The 25,580-nt window shown below is 40.8% G+C and overlaps 1 protein-coding gene across 19 annotated transcripts in view; it reads left to right on the top strand.

The window, feature by feature from the left end:
* dtna (dystrobrevin, alpha) overlaps window positions 1-25,580 on the top strand; it is a 302,593-nt gene that overhangs the window by 251,588 nt on the left and 25,425 nt on the right. For 13 of the 19 annotated variants that reach the window (XM_072570467.1, XM_072570465.1, XM_072570463.1 and 10 more), the window contains 4 exons: window positions 4,348-4,444; window positions 4,947-4,967; window positions 17,818-17,983; window positions 21,878-21,967. In XM_072570467.1, the coding sequence (XP_072426568.1) occupies window positions 4,348-4,444; window positions 4,947-4,967; window positions 17,818-17,983; window positions 21,878-21,967 (374 nt within the window). The remainder of the gene's footprint in view (window positions 1-4,347; window positions 4,445-4,946; window positions 4,968-17,817; window positions 17,984-21,877; window positions 21,968-25,580) is intronic. The other 6 variants (XM_072570469.1, XM_072570470.1, XM_072570475.1 and 3 more) reach the window with 1 other exon arrangement.

Genomic DNA, 25,580 nt, shown 5'->3' on the forward strand with positions numbered 1-25,580 from the left:
AGAAAATAATATACATCTGGTTTAAAATAGCATCTCCTCTTGGGCAATCTTAGCAATGGCGTGACGACACAGTCCTTCAAAGTTGTGTAGAGGATGGGCCTTGTGGCGACCAGATGCATTGCATTTTGTGATCCAAGGATTCACCAAGCAGGTGGAAATCTCATTCACCTTGCCAGATCAGAGCAGGTCACCAAAACATTTGCAGCACAGCACAGCACTCGGATTTGCCAGCACTACCCTGAGGAACTGACCACCTCCACAATCTATCTCTATGCACTATTTGTTATGATTAGCTTCAGGACAGACAGTAAAAATGTGTCCCTCTTATTCACCACTTCCACCAGGATATCCATGTCTCTAGCCACAAACTTTGCTTCTCACAGAAGTGTCAGGAGACTTGTTAACCTTACTGAACCAGTAATGAATTACTGAAGTGCATCATGTAGATGGTACATACTGCTGACACTGTGCATCAGTGGTCTAGGAAGTGAATACTGAACTGCAGTGAATTGTGTTCCAGTCAGTTTGGCTGCTTTGTCCTGTATGGTGTAAAGCTGCTTGTGTGCTGTTAGAGCAGCACCCATTCAGGCAAGTGAAGAGTGTACCATCATACTCCTGACTTGTGCCTTGCAGTGGTGGACAGGCAATGGCAGACAGGAGCCTTGTTACTTTATGCATAATCCCTAGTTCCTGATGTTGCTCTTATAGTCAGTGTTCTCATGGCTGGACAAGTTCAGTTTCTGATTAATGGCAACCCCCATTATGTTGATCATGGAGATTCAATGATATCAATGCATTGTATATCAATGAGTGATGGTTAGATAATAGCTTTTTGGATATAGTAATTGGCTGGCACTTGTGTTTTGTGAATGTTAATTTACACTTATCAGCCCAAGCTTGTATGTATGTTGTCTCTGTTTTGCTACGTATGGACATGAACCACTTCAGTATTTGAAGTGTTACATGTGTTACTGAAGATTATGCAATCATCAGCAAACATCTCCACTTCTGACCTTATGGTGGACGGAAGATAATTGATGAAACAACTGAAAGTCATTTGAACCTAGGATACTAATGGGAGGAACTCCCGCAGTGATGTCCTGGTGTTGAGATGACTCAGTGTCTCTATCCCTCAGTATATCTTTGTTTGTACTAAGCATGACTCCAATCATCAGTGTTTTCTTCCCAATTCCTGTTGATCTCAGTTTTGCTAGTGTTCCTTGATGCCATACTTGGTCAAATGCTGCCTTGATATCCACGGGAGTCACTTTTTTTTTGCTCTCTGGAGTTCAAATCATTGTCTGTATTTGGAACAATGTTGTAATCCAGTCGGGAACTGAGTGACCCTGGCAGAATCGATGTTGAGCTTGAGTGAGCAAGTTATTCTTTCGCAGGTGCTGCTTGATAGTACTGTGGATGACCTCTTCCACAGTACTTTGTTGATGAATGAGTGTAGATTGATAGGGCAGTTACTGGCCAGATTGTATTTGTCCTCCTTTTTCTTATCAGGACATATCTGGGCAATTTTTGACATTGTTAGATAGAATCCAGTGTTACTACTGTACAGGAGCAGTTTATTTGGGGATATATGAACTTTCTGGAAAGTTGTCAGGGCTCATGGCCTTTGCAGTATCCAATACCTTCACTTGTTTCTTGATATTAGTGGAGTACCTCAAATTACTTAAAGACATCTGTGATGTTTGTGACCTTTTCAGGAGGCTAAGACGGAAAATCCACTTGGCACTTGTTGCTGAGAAAGGCTGCAAATACTTCAGCCTTATGTTTTACACTGATCTCCCCCAGCACTGAGTATGAGAATATTTGTGGAGCTCTCATTCCAAATTATTTGTACAATTGTCCTATACTATTCAGAGGATGTGACCGGAATACAGTGCTTCGATCTAATCAATGGAGTGAGATTGCTCAACCTGATCTATTTCAATTTAAGTGGGACCCAGCTATTAACATTCTGCACATCATTCTGACATAGGGAAATGTACTGATTATCCTGATTTATAGCTGGAAACCCTCAGTCAATTGAAATTCAAACCAATAACTTGAAATGAAGACAACTTCATCCAGTTAGGATTAATTGTCACTGGACTCTGACTCCACAGCATTCTTGTTCTTGACTCCAACTGAGTGCTTATTTTTAATTAATTTTTTATGGTTACAAGTGGTAAACAGTTATATACGTGGAAATTTAAGGTTTTGTACATTTAATTTATATATAAGGATATAGTTGTTTTCACTCTACTGCTGTAACTTCAATTTTTGTTGCCTGGCTCAGTGGGAATGCACCCAACAACTTTTTTATTACTTTTAAAATGTTTGCATTTATATTCACTTTTCTTCTGGTTTCTTGAAACTGTAACTTTGGATAAATTTTCAACTGAATGGTTAGCATGGATTTTGAAAGCGAAAATCTTACTTGACCAACCTTATTGCATTTTTTGAGGATGTACCACAGGTTTGACAACATATTATATTAGGTTGAATTTGTTTAGATTTTACAAAGGGATTCAACAGGTGCACAATAATATGCTAATGAGTAATGTCAGAGAACATGGTGTCAGGAGAAAATGGCAGATTGGATTACTAACTGATTTCCAGGTAGGCAGCAGGGTGTGGGATAGAAGCATAATTATGCAGTATGGCAGAAGGATCAATGCTAGGACCACTGCTGTTCACAATTTACATTAACGAACAAGGTACTTTAAAAAAGCAAACTAAGCACCAGATTTTATTTCTGGAGGGACAGAATTGAAAAATGGGAGGTTATTCTAAATCTATTGAACTTTGATTTTACTGCACTTGGAATGCTGTTTACAGTGTTTGCTGCATGTACAGCAGATACTTCCAATCCCTGGAGTAATGACCATCGCTGTCTTCACAAAATCCAGCAAATCTGCTGTCAGGATAGGTGTACCAATGTGAGCATCTTCTCTCAAGGCAATATCTCAAGTATCAAGGCAGTTTTTAATGCAACACCAGCTGCAGTGGGTGGCCCACATAGTCTGTATGACAGACACAATATTTCCTAGGCAAGTGCTCTACTCCAAGCTCCGCAGTGATAAGCGATCACTGGGAGAGCAGAGGAAACACTGCACAATACCCGGAAAGCCTCCCTAACCAATAGCATCATTGGTACTAAGATGTGGGAATCGCTTGTCCTAGAGTGCACAGACTGGAGAGGTATTACAAATGCACCAACTATTTCAAACATCAACAACTGGAGCACATGGAGGCCAAGTACAAGCGTCAGAAAGAATGCACAGAATCCAGAGTGTCCCACCCACCCACCTTATCAAGTATCACCTGTACCATCTGTGGCAAACTCTGCGGCTCCAGGATTGGGCAATTCAGCCAATGCAGAACCTCCACCATCCTTCCCCATCATCCCACTCAAGTAAAGTTGTCTTAGATCCTGAGGCACTGTTAAAGAAAAAGGTTGCTATATTCAAAATTGATTTTAGAAGCGTTGAGAGGAAACAGGGATTTGCAAGGATGATGCCAGGAATGTGTGTGGGTATGTGTATAGAAACAAGTTGATAGGCTGTATCTCTTTAAAAGAATCAAGGACTTGATGGGACTGATGCAAAGAGAATGTTTCCTCTAGTTGGGGAGTACAATTAGTGGCCATCAATATATGATAGTCACCAAGCAATTAGGAAATCCAGAGAAACCTCTTCTCTCAAAGAGTAGTGAGAATGTGGTCCTCACCACCATGGAAAGTGGTTGAAGTGAATATTATGGATGCATTTAAGGGAAGCTGGATTAGCATTTCAGGGAGAAGGGAAGAGATGGTTATGGTATTAAACTGAAGTGAGAAAAGATGGGAGAAAGTTTGAGTAATGGATAAACATCTGCATGGATTGGTTGGGCTGAATGGCCTGTTTCTGTTACATATATGCTGTGTAATCCTGTTTCATTTTTAAAATATAATAAAGAAGTGATAAGATTAAATTTGATAAAAGGCACAAAGTAATTTTACAAGGTTTGAGGATTTTGCTAAGGTGACATGAGGAAAAATATACTCAATTTTGCTGTTCTGGACCAAGGTAAATCTGGCTGCTCCAGGATCAAAACACAAATGTTAATATGTTGGTTTGGAATAATACTTCATTCTATCTTCACATTCTTACCTTTCTGAAAATTCTAATTCTTTAAAATAAATGTTGCAGAACCTATTGGCACTATAAGACAATTTAGCCAACAGTATTTTTTGAATAAAACCTCGTAAACTTGTTCTCTGTACTTTGTTGCTGAATAGTTGTCTTTTAAAGTTCCCTTCAAATATTGTCATGCATTTAGGTGAAATTAAACATTAGTTCTTACACTTCACAGGCAACGAAAAGACGAGTTAGAACAAAGGATGTCAGCATTGCAAGAAAGCCGCCGAGAATTGATGGTTCAACTAGAAGGCCTGATGAAGTTACTGAAAGTAAGGCTATTCTTTGGGTAAATTAAAAGCCCAATCACAACAGGTCAATGACATGACCAGTCTTTTTTCCAAATGAGATTTTTTTTACAGTTAGAATATAACAGCTGAAAAGCACAATGTAAAAAGATAGGTATTCACAAATGTAATTGACATATACAGGAAGATGACTTTCTTCTCCATAACTTTTAGCCCTGACTAAATTGGGACTGAGAAGATGTGGACTGGGAAGTTCCTGGAAATTGTTCACACCTTTCACCAATAACTTAAATTTTTTTGCATGTCTGAAGAAATTCACCCAAAAGCAATTTAAAAATTTTTCTTTGTATTTATTATCAATATAAATTGTTGGAACTTTAATTTTGTATGCATTAATTTCTAAAAAAAATACACTTGTACCTGTTTGCTTGGAAGCCATTGTTTAAAACAAAAATCTGTAGATTGTTTAAAAAGTTACATGACGTACATTGTCAAAGTAATACTTGATTTTTAAACTTTCAAATAGGAAGAAGAAATGAGGCAGGAAGTAAGTTTCCTGATCCATCTTTCAGCAATCATTGCATCTTTATTTGTTGTCTTATTCTGGCCTTCATGTTTTGTTTAGCTTTTTGCCTCCGTTGTATATAAATGAAAATTTTTAGTTTTACTGCAACAAGCTAGTTTTACTCTGACATTTAATACTAACGTTACGTGAAATTATAAAGCTTGGATTTGGATTGTTATACTTACTGATTTCTAATTAGACACTTGTTTTACTTATGAAAGCATGAGAAAATTGTGTGATTATGATTTTTACTGTGCTTTGAACCAAAATAGTAAGTACATAATAGTAAGTATATGTACAGTTATTATGTTAGGACTCCATGTACAGATCATTCTGCTATAATGGGCATTTCATTAATGTGAATTCACTATAACGTGGTTGACGATTTGAGGACACTGTTTCTAAAGCACAAACTTTTAAAGCATGTATTGGTTATAACGCGATTCCAGCCCCATAGTTTAAATGGTGCTGTTATTACATGATTTTCTTCTAACATGGGATTGCATAAGAACAAAACTACCACGTTATAGCAGAACCGACTATAGTGCATTTTGATAATGATCTGATTCCCGTTGAGTTGCTGATCAAGAAAATAGGAGTAGGAGTATGCCATATGGCCTTGAGTCTGCTTTATCAATTACTAAAATCATGATCCTTGACCTAAACTGCACTTCCCCACCTGATCCCCTTAACTGTGACTCTTGACTTTGAAAATGTTCAATGCTTGAGTATCCACAGTCTTTTGGGGTTAAAAGTTTCAAAGGCTCAAAAACCTCGAAGTGAAGAAGTTTTTCATCTCAGTCCAAAATAGATAACCCCTGATTCAGAAGCCACATGCTGGCTATAGACTCTTCAGGGAACAGCCACTCAGCATCTACCATATCAAATTTTCTCATTCTTATTTTTCTTGGTTAGATTTCTCAAAGGAGATTGATGTGGTAGATGTTGAGGGATTGTTTCCACTGATTGAGAAAGCCGAAACACAGAGATAGTCTAAGGATGAGGTGCCAATTGTTGAGAATTAAGGTGAAGAGAAATTACTACTTTTTCATTATTCAACAGATGTGGGTATCACTAGCTAGGCCGCAATTTATTGCCCATCCCTTCTTAAACTACCACAGTCTTTAAGAGGTGCTTATAGGAAAGGAGTTTCAGGATTTTGAACCAGCAACAGTGAACAAAATGCAATATAATTCTAAGTCAAAAGACCCAAGAAGGGACATTCCCACCTCCCCAATCCCCATGCTTCAATTGCTCCTGTAAATTTTCACAGACATTGGGGTGGGGCAGATAAGCAGCAGGAGGGCCACATACTGAGTTTCCCCACCTTTAAAACAGCCAGCGCTGTAAAGTCCAGTCTCACACTCTCTTTCCCATCCTTTAATGAATCTTCTCTTAATATTAGTATATTATTACTAAATCTGTGCAATCTTTTTTGTGGCACCTGATCAAATATGCTTTGGAAATTCAAATAACCTTCTTCCATAGGTTCTCTTTCTTCTACTCTGCAAACAGCATAATCAAAAAGCTTTAATTGTTTTTTGAAACACAATTTGCATTTCACAACACTATGTTGATTCTGCATTATCACTTTCTGATTTTTCTGAGTACCGTCTTAATAAACAGAGGAAATGTTGGAAGTACACAGCCAGTCTGACATCATCTGTTGAAAGTGAAACTGAGTTGATATTTTCGTTATTACCTTTCATCGGAACATGACGTCATGATCTGAAATTTTAACTTTATTTCATTTATTGTCAATCCTTAATAGCCCTGGAGAAGGTCTTGAATACAAGTGAATCCTGAATAAGACATTTCAGAATGCGGTGAACAGTCAGTCCTTTTTCTGTTGTGTATTATCATATGTAAACCAGACCTGGGAATGGTGGTAAATTTCCTTTCCTTAAGCACATTAGTCAATTAGACGTCTAGTTTGGTTACTTCCTAGCCACCCTTACTGATACTTGCTTTTCATTCAGACTTATTTCATTGAATTTAAAATTTTCAGTTATGATCGTGACATGTGAACATGTCTCCCCAGAGCAATAGCTTACATCTCCATTGCTAGTCCAGTGACATGAACACTACATCGTTATCTCCATTGGATGATTCTTGGGAATTGTAATTAGATTGCTCTAAGTATCCTCATTTCACCCTACCACATTCCACTGGTACAATGCTCTGAAAAAGAACATCTGAGGCCTAGTACAGTTGGGGTATCAAGCAGGGGCTGACTTTAGCTGTACCCATTCCACTCAGCCTCTTTTTGTTACTCAATATCTAAAGAACAGTGAAAAATTCTGAACTGCTGTCTGCTAGAAAGTAAGTGTTGTAAAATGTAATTTGAAAGTAGTTGAAGAAGGTGAAAATTGGGCAGGATGAAATGACTGCATTTTTCTTTTGGTGAGCTAATTGTTATGTTTCTCTTTCACATCAACATCAGTACATGCAGTCGACTAAAATGTGAAGGATTTTTTTTTCTCCTTGTTGACTTCTTCCTCCTTTTCCTCAATTGCTGTACTGCAGATGCCACCCAGACCCAGTACATCATCTCCCCTTCACCAACACACATAACCTCAACCTATCTTCACATTTACCATGGCTAATCCACCTAACCTGTACAGCTCTGGACATTACTGAACAATCTAGCATTCCATTCATCCAACTTGAACATCTTTGTACTATGAGAGGAAACCTGAACACCTGGCGAAATTCCACAGGGAAAATCTACAAATGCATACACAACAAACTAAGACACCCTACAGTGGAAATTTGAAAAAACAGCTGCTGGGCTCCTTAAATCAACAAGTTAGAAAAAGTTAGACCATTTTTGTAGACCATCCCTAATTGCCCTTTACCTGAGTGCCCTTTAACTATTTGCCATTTGAGAGTTACTTGAATCAACCAAACTACTATAAATCTGGAAATTAGATAATGATAGCCGATTCCTTCCCTTAAGGCTAATAATGAATATCAGTGATAGTTTTAGAGCTTCCAATTTCAGATTTATTGAAATTGAACTGTAACTCAGCCAATAGCTGTGGTGGTATTGAAACCCATTTCTTCAGAGCATTAAAATTTGGATTACTATTCTGGTTGGTTAGCTCAGTTGGCTAGGCAGCTGGTTTGTAATTTAGTGATGCCAACAGAATGGGTTCAATTCCCACATTGACTGGGGTTACCAGGAAGGACTTTTCTTCTCAACCTCTTTCCTTGGCTGAGGCATGGTGACCCTCAGGTTAAACCACGAGCTGTTGTCTCTGTCTAATGAGAGAGCAGCCTTATGGCCTGATGGGTTTATGGCAACTTCACTGTTATCTTTTATTATTCTGATGATGGAGCTACTCCCTTGACTGAGTTTCAAATGCTACATTTATCTCAGAAAGGGTTTGAGTTCACAATTTGACTGACAGCTTAAAGAGACTATTAAATGATTAATTGACTTTGTGGGGTTCAGATTGAGGTTTCTTTGTTTCTATAGAAATTAACAGTGTGAGATTTAAAAGCTCTGAATGGGTTTCACAAATGAGAGTCTTATTCATTGCTAAATGAGTGATAACTATATTAGATTGTTAGAATTTTCATCTCCAAATGGATCCTATGGTGTGCCCATGATGGATCTTGGGTAAGCAGCTATGAATTTGGCATGGCGATATGAGGAGGCATTCTGAGTATATAAGGGCATGGATTAGCATTGAATGATCATGGGGCATGCACTGGGGCTTTGAGGTAAAGTGACTTGTCACCCCCATTGTACCCTAAATATCTTTCTGGCGTGGGGTGAGATGGGTGAGAAGATCATATCCCATCCATCATTGTTTACATAATTACTGGCCTGGTGTAGAGAATTGCAGATAACTTGTTAATTTTTGTATCAATATTCATTGAGAGTAGGTGGCATAATGTTATTGTCATTGGGCTAGTAATCAAGTGGCCCAGATTTATTTCCCTAGAATATGACTTCAAATCCCACCAATCAATAAAAAATATGGAACTGAAGTCTAATATTGGTAATGGTGACCTTGTTGGCTCTTATCAATTATTGTAAAAATCCATTGAGTTCATCAGTGGAAGGAAATCACTATTCTTACTTGGTCTGGTCTAAATATGACACCAGATCCTCAGCCCTACAGTTGACTTTTAAATGCCCCCTGAAGTGGCCAACTCAGCCATTGAGTTCAAGACAATCAGGACAACAAATACTAACCCTGCCAGTGACCCTGAGTAAAACAAGATGTTCCATTGTCTAAACCTCTAATTAAATGAGAAGTTTAAAAATAGACATTTTTTTCCTCTGACAATCTGTCTTTGGTGGGTGTTATATAAATAATTGTTTTGAGAGGAACTGATAGCTATATTACAGAGTCATAGAGTTGTACAGCAGGGAAGCAAACCCTTCGGTCTAACTCATCCATGCTGCAAGATGTAACTAGTGGGTTGCCTCAAGGTTTGGTCCATGGACCTCAGCTATTTACAAACTACGTTAGAGATCTGGTTACAGGGATGGAAGGCTCCAGCCAAATTTGTGGATGACACAAAAATAGCAGGATGGTAAATTGCAATGAGGAAATAAAAACCTTACAAATGGATATAGATAGGTTAGGCAAGTGGGCCAAAATGTGGCAGATGGAGTTTAATGTGGATAAGTGCGAGGTCATGCATTTGGGTTGAAAAAATGAGAAGGTGACTTTTTATCTTAATGGGGAGAGATCTCAGGGTGCTCTGGTGCTGAGGGATCTAGGAGAAAGTGAGGACTGCAGATGCTGGAGATCAGAGCTAAAAATGTGTTGCTGGAAAAGCGCAGCAGGTCAGGCAGCATCCAAGGAGCAGGAGAATTGACGTTTCAGGCATGAGCCTGAAGGAGGGCTCATGCACAAAACGTCGATTTTCCTGCTCCTTGAGTGCTGCCTGACCTGCTGCGCTTTTCCAGCAACACATTTTCAGTGCAGAGGGATCTAGGTGTACACAGAAAACTAGCATGCAGGTACAGCAGGTAATAAAATAATAAAAACAGAAATGGAATGTTGGCTTTTATAGCTATAGGAATAGAATATAATGGTAAGGAAGTATTGTTGCAACTATGCAAGGTAATGGTGAGACCACACCTGGAGTATTGTGCACAGTTTTAGTCCCCTTATTTGAGAAACGATGAACTGGCGTTAGAGGCAGTTCACAGGGGATTCACTACATCGATCCCAGAACTGAGGGGTTTGTTGTATGAGAAAAGCTTGAACAGTTTAGGTCTATACTCTCTGGAATTTACAAGAATGAACACAGATTAAATTGAGATATTCAAGATGATTAAAGGTATGGATAAATTAAACATGAAGCAGATGCTTCCTCTTGTGGGGCATTCTAGGATGAGAGGTTAAGGGGTTAAGGGGGCCTTAGGTTAAGGGGTAGCGAATTTAAAATAGTGTGTTGAGGAGAAACTATTTTTCCCAAAGGATTGTGAATCTGTGGAATTTTCTACCACAAAGTGCAGTGGATGCTTGGACAATGAGTAAATTTAAGGGGGAGTTAGACAGATTTTTAATTGGTAATGGATTGGAGGGACATGGAGAGAAGGCAGAAAAATAGAGATGTGGAGCATTTCGGCCATGATCGAATGGTGGAGCAGACTCATTGGGCTGAAGAGCCTAATCCTGCTCCTATAGCTTATGAACTTATGACTAGATATCCTAAATTAACCTAGTTCCATTTGCCAGCATTTGGCCCATATCTCTCTAAACCTTTCCGATTCATCTACCATACAAAATGCCTTTTAAATGCTATAATTGTACCAGCCTTCACCACTTCCTCTGGCAGCTCATTCTTTACACACAACACCCTCTGCATGAAAACATTGCCCCTTGGATCCCTTTTATATCTTTCCCCTCTCACCTTAAACCTGTGGCTGCTAGTTTTGGACTCCCCTATCCTGGAAAAAAAGATGTCATGTTTTTACAAACCTCTAAGGTACATCAGCCTCTGACGCTCTAGGGAAAGTAGCCCCATCCTATTCAGCCTCTCCCTATTTCTCAAACTCTCCAACCACAGCAACATCCTTGTAAATGTTTTCTGCTCCCTTTCAAGTTTAATAACATCTTTCTTATAACAGGGAGACCAGAACTGAACACAGTATTCCTAAAGTGGCCTAACCAAAGTCCTCTACAGCGGCAACATGACACCCCAACTCCAATACTCAATGCACTGAATAATAAAGGCCAGTGTACCAAATACTTTCTTCCCCATCTGGTCTACCTGTGACTCCAACTTCAAGGAACTATGAACCTGTACCCCAAGGTCTCTTTGTTTGATAATATTCCCCAGGACCCTTCCATTAAGTATATAAGTCTTGCCATGATTTGCCTTACCAAAATATAATACCTCATATTCATCTAAATTAAACTCCCATCTGCCATTCCTCGGCTGATTTGTCTATCTGATCAAGGTGCTCTGAGATAACCTTCTTCACTGTCCACTGCACCATCCATTTTGTTGTCACAGAATCATAGAAATGTATAGCATAGAAACAGACCCCTCAGTCCAACTCATCCATCTGCAAACTTACTAACCATACCTGCTATATTCACATCCAAATCATTTATGTAAATGACAAAAAGCAGTGGACTCAGCACCAAGCCTTGTGGCACACCACTGGTCGCAGGCTCCAATCTGACAAACCATCCTCTACCATCATCCTCTGTCTCTTACTTCCAAGACAATTTTGTATCTAAATGGTTAGCTCTCCCTGGATTCCATGTGATCTAACCTTGCTAACCAGGTCTGCCATGCAGAACCTTGTCAAACATCTTGCTGAAGTCCATATAGTCAACATCCACTGATCTGCCTTCATCAATCTTCTTCATTACTTCTTCAAAAATCTCAATCAAGTCAGTGAGACACTATTTCCCATGCACAAAAACTATGCTGACGACACCTAATCAATCCTTGCCTTTCCAAATACGTGTGGATCCTGTCCCTCTGAATTCTGTCCAAGAATGTACACGCCACTGATGTCAGGCTCACCAGTCTTCATTTCCCTGGCTTTTCCTTACTACTTTCTTAAATAATGACACCACATTAGCCACCCTCCAATCCTCAAGCTCCTCACCAGTGGCTATTAATGATGCAAATAACTCAAAGCAGGGCCCAACAATCACTTCCCTAGCTTTGCACAATATTCTGGGATACACCTGATCAGGTCCTGGGGATTTATCCATCTTTATGCACTTCATCCATGTATTATGGACACTTTTCAATATATCGTAGTTTATTTGTCCAAATCCTGCATATTCTTCTCTCCAGTAAATACTGACAAGAAATACTCATTTAGTATCTCACCCATCTCCAGAAGTAGATGACCTTGTTGATCTTTGAGAGGCCCTATTCTCACCGTAGTTACTCTTTATATTTATAGAATCTCTTTGGATTCTCCTCAAAATTATTTTCCAAAGCTATCTCATGTTCCCTTTTTGCCCTCCTGATTTCCCTCTTGAGTATCCTTCCACTGCCCTTATACTCATTGAGGGATTCACTTGATCCCAGCTGTCTATACCTGGCATTAGCCTCCTTTCTTTTTGACCGGAGCCTCAATTTCTCTAGTCACCCAGCATTCCCTCCATCTGCCAGCCTTGGATTTTAAGTTCTTGACTAATACCATCAAAATTGGCCTTACTCCAATTTAGAACTTTTAACTTTTAGATCAGGTCTATCCTTTTCCATTACTATTTAAAAACTAATGGATTTATGGTCACTGGCCCAATCAGTGCTCCCCCACTGACACCTCAGCCACTTGACCAGCCTTCTTTCCCAAGAGAAGGTTAAGTTTTGCTCCTTCTCTCGTAGTTTCATCCATATGCTGAATAAGAAACTTTTCTTGTACACACTTAACAAATTTCTCTCCACCCAAGCCTTTAACACAGTGGCAGCTCCAGACTATTTTTGGAAAATTAAAATCCCCTCCTGTTACAACCCTATCATTCTTACCCATGTCTGAGATATTTCAAATTTGCTTCTCACTTTCCTAAGAGTCTTATTGTATAATCCCAATAAGGTGATTATCCCTTTCTTAGTTCTTTGTTCCATCCAAATAACTTCACTGGATGTAATTCCAGGAATATCATCCCTACTTACAGCTGTAACATTACCCGTAGCCAAAAACACCACTCCCTCTCCTCTCTCGTCCCCCTTCCTATAGAATCAATACCCTGGAACATTAAGCTACCAGTTTTCTGCCTTGACTATATCACTTGCTCCTCTTCTCAACTGTACCAGTCTCTACCACTCTCTGTGCCCACAACACCCCCATTAGTTTAAAGCCTCCTGAGTATCACTAGCAAATCTCCCTGCCAGAACTCTTGTTCTCTTCAAATTCAGGCGCAAACCATCCCCCTTATAATAGGTCACTTCTACCCCAGAAGAAATTCCAATGATCCAAAAATGTGAATCCCTGCCCTCTGCACCAGCTCCTCAGCCATGCATTAATCTGCTATGTCCTCCTATTTCTACTCTCACTAGCACATGGCTTTGGAAGTAATTTAGACATTACTACTCTTAAGGACCTACTTTTTAACACCAGTTTTGCCTGATTTCCTATTTCTCTCTTCAGAACCTTGTCAACTTCATATGTCATTGGTACCAATGTGTGCAATGATCTCATGTTGATCACTCTCTCCTTTTGAGAATGTGCTGCACCCTCTCTGAGACATCCGTGACCCTGGCATGAGGGAAGCGTCTGCAGAAATGTCTGTCTGTACCTCTGACTAGAGAGTCCCCTCTTATAATTGATCACTTGGAACCTCGTTACTTGAGCCAGTCTCAGTACCAGAAACGTGGCTGTCAGTGCTACATTCCCCTGAGAGTCCATCACTCCTATATTTTCCAAAACTGCATACTTGTTTGAAGACTCCTGCACTACTTGCTTCCCTCTCCTACCTTTTCTCGAGGTAACCCATTAACTTTATCTGCGGTTTTTCTACTTTCCTGAAACTGTCATCCAACACACTCCGTGATTCCTATAAATTCCTCATTGTCTTTAACTGCCATTCCAACTGATCTATGTGATCTGATAGAATTTGCAACCAAACACACTTCGTGCAGACACAATTAACAGGAACATTGAAATTCTCCCTGGTTGACAGGGAGAGCACATCACTCTATCAAAGGCCATCTCTGCACCTTAATCTGCAGACCCCGAAAATATCACAGTCTTACTGCTCTAAGAACACTGTTCGAGGCTATGGGTCATTCTGATACAACATATGTTTCATCAGCACAAATTGGCTATAACATGATTGACAAATTGTGGACTTTGTTTGGATAACGCAAATGTTCTATTGAACGAGTGTAGCGATTTTCTATCGTGGTTTTCCATAGTGCGATTTTCTACAGCGGAGGTTGTAGAGGAACATAACTATTGCATTATAGTAGAACGATCTGCAACTTAATACCTATATTTTATATTTACATGGAACAGATCTCATTAAAACATAAAAAAAACCCTCACCCTACTCACTATGGTAGATATACAAGAAAAAAATCAAGATGTATACATTTTATAAGTCATAAAAACAAACATTTAGCTGATTATTGAATCACTACTCACTCCCAGCTGTGAACTGTTCCAATATTGTGGTCTCTCCAAGGTCAGCTGTGAAATTTGACTTTTGTTGTTTTTCTTGGACCTAATTCCAATTGCTAGAGATACTTGTACTTTCACAATCAGTCAGCTGTGAAAGTTCATTGCTAGGTTTTCTTTGATGAACTCTGGAGCTGTTCTTGGACCTCTGTCTCGACATATTACAAGGGAGTGAGTGAGTAGACCTTTAACTAGAGTGAATTATGAAAGGTTACTTGTGCAAATGTTAAAGATTTAGCATTGATACCGAAGATGACTAAGGATTCAAAGCTGAAAGTGCCTTTGTACTACCTTACCTTCACTGGTTTGAACTTTTTGTGGCAGTTTTTGTAGTGCCAAGGTGAAACTTGGTACAAATCCCTCAAATTGGAAATAGGGTGTCCCTATGTGCTACCATTGCCAAATTTCTCCATAATTACCTGAGGGTAGTATTGGGGTTGCCATTAACCAGAGTTTATTAACACCAGCCATATCAAAATGTTCATTACAAAAGCAAGACTAACGGATTTGAGGGATCAGAAGTCGAGCTTCTGATCCCTCAAATCCTCCTAAATATCTGCATGGCTTAAATCAGGAGTGTGAGAGAATACTTGCAACTAATCTGAATGCACCTGCAACAATACTCAGAAACTGAACACTATGTGTGACAAAATAGATTACTTAACTGGCACTCTATTTGATTTAATGGCCATTCTGTCTAGCAATATGCGGCAGTATGCACAATCTACAGATTGCACTGCCAGGTTTACTCAATCTGCACATCCTAGATCATCATGACCTCCACCAGTATGAAGAAAACAGCAGCCATCCTAGGAGTAACATCGCCTTCAAATCACTTTTGTTACCTTCCCATCAACATGCATCATTTGTCCTCAGATTGGATCAAAATCCTGGAATTTTCTATCTAATGCTATTGTAGACACACGATCACCATAAACACTGATTTAGAAATAGAAGGAAGAGTCAAAGGAAGTATCTTTGTGCTTAAAGGTTGAAAATACAAACTGTGTATTGTGAAATATTTTTTACACTGGCTTGTATTGCATGACTGAACTGGACTGCTGATGAATCACTGAGTAACTAAATACATTGTTTTCATTCTCCAGTTTTAAAGTAAGTCAATTTAAAAACAATTAGAAAGATCAATTTACTGAACTTATAATGTATGCTCATAACAAAGGGATATTCCTGCTTCTCGTGAAACCGGCTCAGAAAGTAGTTTTGAAGAGTGTGGTGCTGGAAAAGCACGGCCTGTCAGGCAGCATCCGAGGAGCAGGAGAGTTGACTTTTCTAACATTTAACTCTTCATCAGGAATGTGGGGATGGCCCAAGGGGACTGAGAGATGAATAGAAGAGAGGGTGTGGGGCTGTGGGGAAGGTAGCTGGAAATGTGATAGGTAGCTAAGATGGGGTGAAAGTGATAGGTCAGAGATGAGGGTGGAGTGGATAGGTGAAAAGGAAGATGGGCAGGGTAGGACAGCTCAAGAAGGCGTTGCTGAGTTGGAAGGTTGGATCTAGGATAAGGTGGGGGGAAGGGAAATGATGAAACTGTGCAATTGACATTGATCCCATGTGGTTGGAGGGCCCCAAGGCGGAAGATGAGGCATTCTTCCTCCATGAGTCAAGTGGCTAGAGTCTTGGCAGTGGAGGAGGCCCAGGACTTGCATGTCCTTGGTGGAGCGGATGGGGAGTTAAAGTGTTTGGCCATGGGGCAATGAGGTTGCTTAGTGCATGTGTCGCAGAGATGTTCTCTGAAACGTCCTGTCTCCCCAGTATAGAGGAGACTACATCAAGAACAATGGACACAGTAAATGACGTGTGTGGAAGGACAGGTAAATCTATGTCAGATGTGAAAGAATCCTTTGGGGCCTTGGACTGAGGTGGGGTGGGAGGTGTTAGTGCAGGTTTTACACTTCTTGCAGTGGCAGGGGAAGGTTCAGGGAGTGGAGGGTGGATTATTGGTGGGCATGGACCTAATAAGGGAGTCACAGAGGGAATGGTCTCTCTGGAACGTAGATAGGGGTGGGGAAGGAAATATATCCCTGGTGGTGGGATATGTTTGTAGGTAGAGGAAATGGCGGAGGATGATACGTTGTATCCAGAGGTTGGACCGGGTGAGGATGGTGAGGACAGGGGGAAGGTTCTGTCCTTGTTGCAATTGGAGGGGTGGGGTTCAAGGGTGGAGGTGTGAGAAGTAGAGGAGATGTGCTGGAGGGCATCATCGGCCATGTGGGAGGGGAAATTGCAGTCTTTGAAGGAGGAGGTCATCTGGGATGTTCTCTGATGGAATTGGTCCTCCTGGGAGCAGATGCGACAGAGGCGGAATAATTTGGAATAAGGGATAGCATTTTTACAGGAGGCAGGTTGGGAGAAGCTGTAGTCCAGAAAGCTGTGGGAATCAGTGGGTGTGAAGTAGAAGTCTGTGTTGAGCCGGTCGCTGGAAATGGAGATGGGGAGATCCAGAAAGGGGAGGGAGGTGTCTGAGATACTCCAGGTCTCGATGTAGTCTCCTCTGCACTAAGGATACAGGACGCCAACTTGTGAAATGTTTCGGAGAACATCTCTGGGACTCACACTTTAAGCAACCCCACTGCCCTGTGGCTGAACACTTTAACTCCCCTCCCACTCCGGCAAGGACATGCAAGTCCTGGACCTTCTCCATTGCTAAACTCTAGCCACCCGACGCCTGGAGGAAGAATGCCACACCTTCCACCTTGGGACCCTCCAACCACATACGATCAATGTGGATTTCATCTGTTTCCTAATTTCCCCTCCCCCAACTTATCCCAGATCCAACCTTCCAACTCAGCACCACCATCTTGCACTGTCCTACCTGTCCATTTTCCCTCCCACCTATCTGCTCCACCCTCCTCTCCACCAATCACCTTCACCCTCACCCTAATCTGCCTGTCGCATTCCCAGCTACCTTCTCTCCAGTCCCACCACCCCCTCCCGTTTATCTCTCAGATCCCTTGGGACACCCCCTCATTCCTGGTGAAGAGCTTATGCTTGAAACGTCGACTCTCCTGCTCCTCGGATGCTGCCTGACTGGCTGTGCTTTTCTAGCACCACACTTCTTCGACTCTGATCTCCAGCATCTGCAGTCCTGACTGTCTCCTCAGAAAGTAGTATTGCAGTGTTACACAAAATATGACTTATGTAAAATAGATATATATATGTATTAACATAATGTTTTTTTATTGTTTTCAGACTCAGGGGGCAGGATCCCCTCGCTCTTCACCAAGTCACACAATTAGCCGGTCTGTTCCTATACCAATGCCTATCAGATCAACCTCTGCCTGCTCAACTCCAACCCATACACCTCAGGATTCACTGACAGGGGTTGGAGGAGATGTCCAGGAAGCATTTGCACAAAGTGAGTCATTCTCAGAAGTAATGTTAAAAAAAAAGTACATATTAGAGAGAATTTGGTTCTTTTGCATCTGTTCAGAAAGTCGCAATGCATAGGGTGATCAATTTCCTGGTTCACTTTTCTGCACCTCAATACAGTTCCTTTTTTCCCAGATCAGAAGTGCACCAGGGTCAAATTAACATCTAACAACTTCCAAGTGGCTCCAGAGCCATACTGAACCAAATGTTAGGTGGCCTCTGTATGCTAATTGGAGATCTAAAGCCTACTTAGAACTTTGCCATATCCCTCAAAAACTAACCAGAGAAATTTGAGAAATGATTTCTTCTTTCTCACTAATAACAGCGAGACAAGTTGTTCTTACAGGGACCAAAAAGGTGATAAGAGAAGGAGTTAAGTTTCTCTTTTATGACCTGCTTTAATGTGGCACCAGGGGTTTCTCTTGGCTTTAGAGCTAATCAACTGAAGGGCAGCTCTAATTACACTCAAGAAGTACAATGCCAACCACTACTTTAAACATTCGCTTCCTTCAATATTAATGCACAGTAGCTGCAATTTTGTTTCATCTACAAATGCGCTGCAGTAATTCACCATGCGCCTTCAGTAGTACATTCCAAACCCTTGTCCCCTACCAACTAAAAGAGTGGTTAGCACTGCTGTCTCACAGCCCCAGAGACCCTGGTTAAATTCCGGCCTTAGGCTACTGTCTGTGTGGAGTTTGCACATTTTCCCTGTGTCTGCATGGGTTTCTTCTGGGTGCTCCGCTTTCTTCCCACAGTCCAAAGATGTGAATTGGCTGTGCTAAATTGTCCATGGTGTTCAGGGATGTGTAGGTTAGGTGCATGAGTCAGGGGTAAATATAGGGTAGGGACATTGGGTCTGGGTGGATTACTCTTCGGAGGGTCAGTGTGGACTTTTTGGGCCAAAGGAGCTGTTTCCACACTGTATTCTATGGAAACAAGAAAATACATGGAAAAATGACCACGTACAAGTTGCCTTCCAAGATATGCAGCATCCTGACAGTTACATTGCCATTTCTTCATTGTTGCTGGGTTAAAGTCCAGGAATTCCCTCCCTAATAGCATTGTGGTGTACCAACACCAAATGGATGGCAGCTGTCAAGAAGGTTGTTAATCTTCACCTTGAGGACAATTAGGAATAGGCCACAAATTCTGGCCTTGCCAGTGACACTCACTTCTCGTCAACAAACTTCTTAAAAATGTTGCTTCCCAACACCACCAGCCCCACTTTGTCCAAGGACATGAATGTTCCATTGGTTCAGTCGCATTCTTAAGAAGCAGCATGGTTGAGGATAAACAACCAAAGCTAGAAATCCATGGATGACTGAAGGTTGAAATAAGGCAAGAAAAGGTGAGATACAATTGTAAAGTTAATAATACAGTGGAGTATCAAGCCAAATACATAAAGTTCAGAATAGAAGTCACAAGAGGAAGAAAAGGGCAAATGCAGAATGTGAGAATGGATTTTCATCTGATACATTTTCAATAAAAGTCATGGTATTTTATAAACATGTAAATGGAAAAACGAGAGTCAAAGGTATGGTTGAGCAAATTACTGGTCTAGAAGGAGATCTTCTTGCAGAGACTAAAGACATGGCTGAGATACTAAGTGAGTATTTTCAGTAGAGGAAAGGATCCTGCTAATGTTACAAATAAAGGAGGGGGCAGTAGTGATATTGGATAGAATAGAAATAGAGAGAAAGGACACAGAAGGTTGGCAATCCTCAAACTGTAAATGTATCTCAGTCAGGATGGGATACATTGTATGTTACTAAAAAAATGAAAAGGTGGAAATTGCTGAGGCCCTACTCATATCTTTCAATTATGCCATGATAATGGAGTTGGTGCCAGAGGATTGGAGGATTATAATTTTTACAGCTGTGTTTTTAAGAAGTCTGAGGGAGAAAACACTGAATTATAATTCGGTCAATCTAATGTAAATAGAGGGAACATGTCAGACACATAATTAAGAACAAAGTTAATTGACACTTGAAAATCACTTCAGATATGTTCATGGAAAAATGTGTTTGTTTGACTTGAAAAAGTTTTTTGATAGTATAGAGTTAGAGTTAGAGATGTAGAGCACAGAAACAGACCATTCGGTCCAACTCGTCCAGATATCCTAACCTAATCTAGTCCCATTGGCCAGCACTTGGCCCCAGTCCCTCAAAACCCTTCCCATTCATATACCCATCCAGATGCCTTTTAAATGTTGTAATTGTACCAGCCTCCACTACTTCCTCTGGCAGCTCATTACATACACACACCACCCACTGCATGAAAAAGTTGCCCCTTAGGTCCCTTTTATATCTTTCACCTCTCACATTAAGCTTATACCCTCTAGTTTGGACCCACCCCAGGAAAAGGCTTTGCCTCTTTATCCTATCCATGCCCCTCACAATTTTTAAACCTCTCAGCCTCTGACGCTTCAGGGAAAACAGCCCCAGCATATTCAGCGTCTTCTGAGGTCAAACCCTCCAACCCTGGCAACATCCTTGTAAATCTTTTCTGAACGCTTTCAGGTTTCACAACATCATTTTGATAGGAAGGAGACCAGAATTGCACTCAATATTCCAAATGTTGCCTAACAAAAAGTACCCTGACTGTACAGCCGCAACATGACCTCCCAACTCCTATATTCCATGCTCTGACCAATAAAGGAAAGCATACCAAATGTATTCTTCACTATCCTACCTACTTGTGACTCTACATTCAAGGAACAATGAACCTGCACTCCAATTACTCCTTGTTCAGCAACACTCCCCAGGACCTTACCATTAATTATATAAGTCCTGCCATGATTTGCTTTTCCAAAATGCACTACCTCGCATTAATTCATGTTATGCAAATAGACTTTGAATAGATACATGTTTTACAAGTCAGATAAATAGATCTGTTAGAAAAAATTAAGCCCATAGGATTGAATGAACAATGGCAACTTAGGATGCAGATTTTGCTAAAGAATGAAAAATAGACTGTAGTGATCAATGATAATTTCTCTAACTCGAGGGATATACAGAGATGCCACTGCTCTTTTTATTACATATTAATAAAAATAGAACGGCATGATGGCTCAGTAGTTAGCACTTCTGCCTCACAGCGACACAGCCCAAGGTTTGATTCCAGCCTTGACTGACTCTCTGTGTGGAGTTTGCCCATCTCCCCATTGCTACATCGGTTTCCTCCAGATATTTCAGTTTCCTCCCACAGTCCAAAGATTAGGTTGTAAATGTGTGGTGAAAGTCATATTTAATAGAGATTGTTAGCATCTAAAGGTGATCAAACAGATGTGAAGATACAATTCAGACTGCTATCATTGATCTGGCCTTGCCTGTTCAAACTTTCTTTGGAGTGCTCATTTGCTCCTGCCTGCCTCTGGCACCAAGATCTCCAATCTTGCATCTGAGATCCTTGGATCATTTCTCTGCTATGTTGTACAATTAATTGTTGTTGCTCCCTGCACCAACTTTTAAGTACCAGTCCAGTTTTACCCTCCACACTTGTCCAATTGCAGAAGGAGTGGTGACTTGAAGGCACTCCAGGTGATTGGCAAAAAAACCAGATGTGAGGTGACGATGCTTTGTTTTGTTGAACAGTATTATTCTGAATATGGAATGCAATGCTTGAAGGGGTGATGAAATGGACTCAGTGATAGCATTCAAAAGAGAATTACATAAATACCTGAAGGGCAAACATTTTTAGGGTGATGGATAAAGGACAGGGGAGTAGAATGAATTGCGGAGCTCCTCATTTTGTACCAAAAATTCAATGAATTAATGTTTTAGCAGAAATGTTTATTTTAAAAAGGCAAATATAACAGTATGAAAGATACAGAAATTGAATTGCATGACATTATCCTTGTGTTGATTTGTATCTGTAGGCTCCAGGAGAAATTTGAGAAATGACCTGCTGGTGGCAGCAGATTCCATTACAAACACAATGTCATCTTTGGTAAAAGAGTTGAATTCAGGTAAGTAATTGCAATTTGTATCTGTCTTCATATTATTCTCATAGATTAATTTCTTGATTAGCCTTGAAGTTTTTTTATGATCAATTTTCCAAATTCCAAGTGCAGATTTTTTAAATGATTTCAATACCTGTCCTGGATCCTTAAAATGTCTCTGCTTGTCTGCTAGAATCATAGAGATATACAGGACGGAAACAGACCCTTTGGTCCAAGTTGTCCATGCCGACCAGATATCCCAACCCAATCTAGTCCCACCTGCCAGCATTCTTCCCAATAATTTTGCACATTGATAATACTCTAATCTGCCATTCACTACATCCTAATTCTTGATTATATTCAACTGGGCCCACTATCACTCTACCAACTCATTTTATGATCGGACATCTATTATCAGTTAAAATCAAATTACTGCTAATGCAGGAGACCTGAAATAAAAATAAAGTGTTGCAGATACCCAAAAGGTCTGATACTATCTGTGGACAGAGAAGCAGTTAACACAGAGTCCAATGTGACTGCTCCTTAGAACTATACTTTTCTAGTTATCTGCTGTCTGCAGTTAACTATATCTCCTTGCTCAATATCAATTTGTAACAACAAGTCACTTTAAAGATGCAGAGTTGAAAAATGTGATGCTGGAAAAACACAGCAGGCCAGACAGCATTCAAGGAGCAGGAGAATTGACGTTTCAGGCATAAGCCCTTCTTCAGGAAATTTAAAGATGCAGCCTACCATTGATCCCTGAGTACTGGCCACTTGCACTATCTATTTGTAATGGGGTCGACTGATCTCCCATAGATTTGCTAAATAAATTTTTCCCATCTATTTCCAACAATTCCTTTATTTCTTCAAAGTTATTCTTATTTAAATCCAAAAAGCAGTCTTGCAGCTTTGCTTGCTGGCCTGATTGTATCTTTGTTAGCAAGATTGTCATTATGGTGAATGTACTGTCTTAGTGGTTAGTCTCCAGTTTGTTAATTATAACTAATTCAGGTATTGCCAGGTTATTTGTAAAATTGACAAAATATTGCTGTGGAAAATTGGAATGCATTGAATAAATTGGTTCCTGTATGTGTTACTGCTTTTCACCTAGTAGAACATAGAACAGTATAGGCCCTTCAGCCCACAGTGTTGTGCCGAGCTTTTATCTTATTCTAAGATCAACCTAACATACACACCTCTCAATTTTCTGCCATCCATGTGCTTTCCAGCAGTTGCTTAAATGTCCTTAATGTCTCCGACTCTATTACCACCGCTGGGAGTGCATTTCTTGCACCCACTCTCTGCGTAAAGAACCTACCTCTGACATCTCTCCTATACATTCCTCCAATCACCTTAAAACTATGACTCTTTTTGACAGTCATTTCTGCCCTAGTCCTCACCTTCCACCCCACCAACCTCTGGATACATCGCATCATCCTGTGCTATTTCTGTCACCCACAAACAGACTCCACCACCAAGGATATTTTCCCTCCCTACCCCTATCTGCATTCCAGAGAGACCATTCTCTCTGCGACTCAATAGACAATAGACAATAGACAATAGATGCAGGAGTAGGCCATTCAGCCCTTCGAGCCTGCACCGCCATTCAATATGATCATGGCTGATCATTCCCAATCAGTATCCTGTTCTAGCCTTATCTCCATAACCCTTGACTCCACTATCTTTAAGAGCTCTATTCAATTCTTTCTTAAATGAATCCAGAGACTGGGCCTCCACTGCCCTCTGGGGCAGAGCATTCCACACAGCCACCACTCTCTGGGTGAAGTAGTTTCTCCTCATCTCTGTCCTAAATGGTCTACCCCGTATTTTTAAGTTGTGTCCTCTGGTTCGGCACTCCCCCATCAGCGGAAATATGTTTCCTCCTGCCAGAGTGTCCAATCCTTTCATAAAACTATACGTTTCAATCAGATCCCCTCTCAGTCTTCTAAACTCAAGGGTATACAAGCCCAGTCGCTTCAGTCTTTCCGTGTAAGGCAATCCTGCCATTCCAGGAATTGACCTTGTGAACCTACGCTGCACTCCCTCAATAGCCAGAATGTCTTTCCTCAAATTTGGAGACCAGAACTGTACACAGTACTCCAGGTGTGGTCTCACCAGGGCCCTGTACAGCTGCAGAAGCACCTCTTTACTTCTATACTCAATTCCTCTTGTTATGAAGGCCAGCATGCTATTAGCCTTCTTCACGACCTGCTGTACCTGCATGCTTGCCTTCATTGACTGGTGGACAAGAACACCCAGATCTCTCTGAACAGCCCCTTTACCTAATTTGATACCATTGAGGTAGTAATCTGCCTTCCTGTTCTTGCCACCAAAGTGGATAACCAGACATTTATCCACATTAAACTGCATCTGCCATGCATCTGCCCACTCACCTAACTTGTCCAGGTCACCCTGTAATCTCCTAACATCCTCATCACATTTCACCCTACCACCCAGCTTTGTATCATCAGCAAATTTGCTAATGTTATTGCTGATACCATCTTCTATATCATTTACATATATTGTAAAAAGCTGCGGTCCCAGCACGGATCCCTGCGGTACCCCACTGGTCACTGCCTGCCATTCCGAAATGGAGCCGTTAATCACTACCCTTTGTTTCCTATTAGCCAACCAATTCTCTATCCAATCTAGTACTTTGCCCCCAATACCGTGCGCCCTAATTTTACTCACTAACCTCTTGTGTGGGACTTTATCAAAAGCTTTCTGAAAGTCCAGGTACACTACATCCACTGGATCTCCCTCGTCCATCTTCCGAGTTACATCCTCAAAAAATTCAAGAAGATTAGTCAAGCATGATTTCCCCTTCATAAATCCATGCTGACTCTGTCCTATCCTGTTACTATTATCCAGATGTGCCGTAATTTCATCTTTTATAATAGACTCCAGCATCTTTCCCACCACTGAGGTCAGACTAACTGGTCTATAATTTCCTGCTTTCTCCCGCCCACCCTTCTTAAAAAGTGGCACAACATTAGCCGCCCTCCAATCCTCAGGAACTGACCCCGATTCTATTGAACTCTGGAAAATAATCACCAGCGCATCCACGATTTCCCGAGCCACCTCCTTCAGTACCCTGGGATGCAGGCCATCAGGTCCCGGAGACTTATCAACCTTCAGACCTAACAGTCTCTCCAACACCAAATCCTGGCAAATATAAATTCCCTTAAGTTCAGGTCCTTCAGCCACTGTTACCTCAGGGAGATTGCTTGTGTCTTCCCCAGTGAACACAGATCTGAAGTACCCATTTAATTCCTCTGCCATTTCTTTGTTCCCAGTAATATATTCCCCTGTTTCTGTCTTCAAGGGCCCAATTTTTGTCCTAACCATTTTTTTGCCTTGGACATACCTAAAAAAGCTTTTACTATCCTCCTTTATATTCTTGGCCAGTTTACCTTCGTACCTCATTTTTTCTCTGCGTATTTCCTTCTTACTAATCCTCTGTTGTTCTTTAAAAGCTTCCCAGTCCTCAGTTTTCCCACTTATCTTCGCTAAGTTATACTTTTTCTCTTTTAACTTTATATGTTTCTTTACTTCCCTCGTCAGCCACGGCCGCCCATGTCTCCTCCTGGGATCTTTCTTCCTTTTAGGAATGAACTGATCCTGCAACTTCTGCATT

The sequence above is a fragment of the Chiloscyllium punctatum genome, chromosome 5 (assembly GCF_047496795.1).
Source record: "Chiloscyllium punctatum isolate Juve2018m chromosome 5, sChiPun1.3, whole genome shotgun sequence".
NCBI classification, from domain to species: domain Eukaryota; kingdom Metazoa; phylum Chordata; class Chondrichthyes; order Orectolobiformes; family Hemiscylliidae; genus Chiloscyllium; species Chiloscyllium punctatum.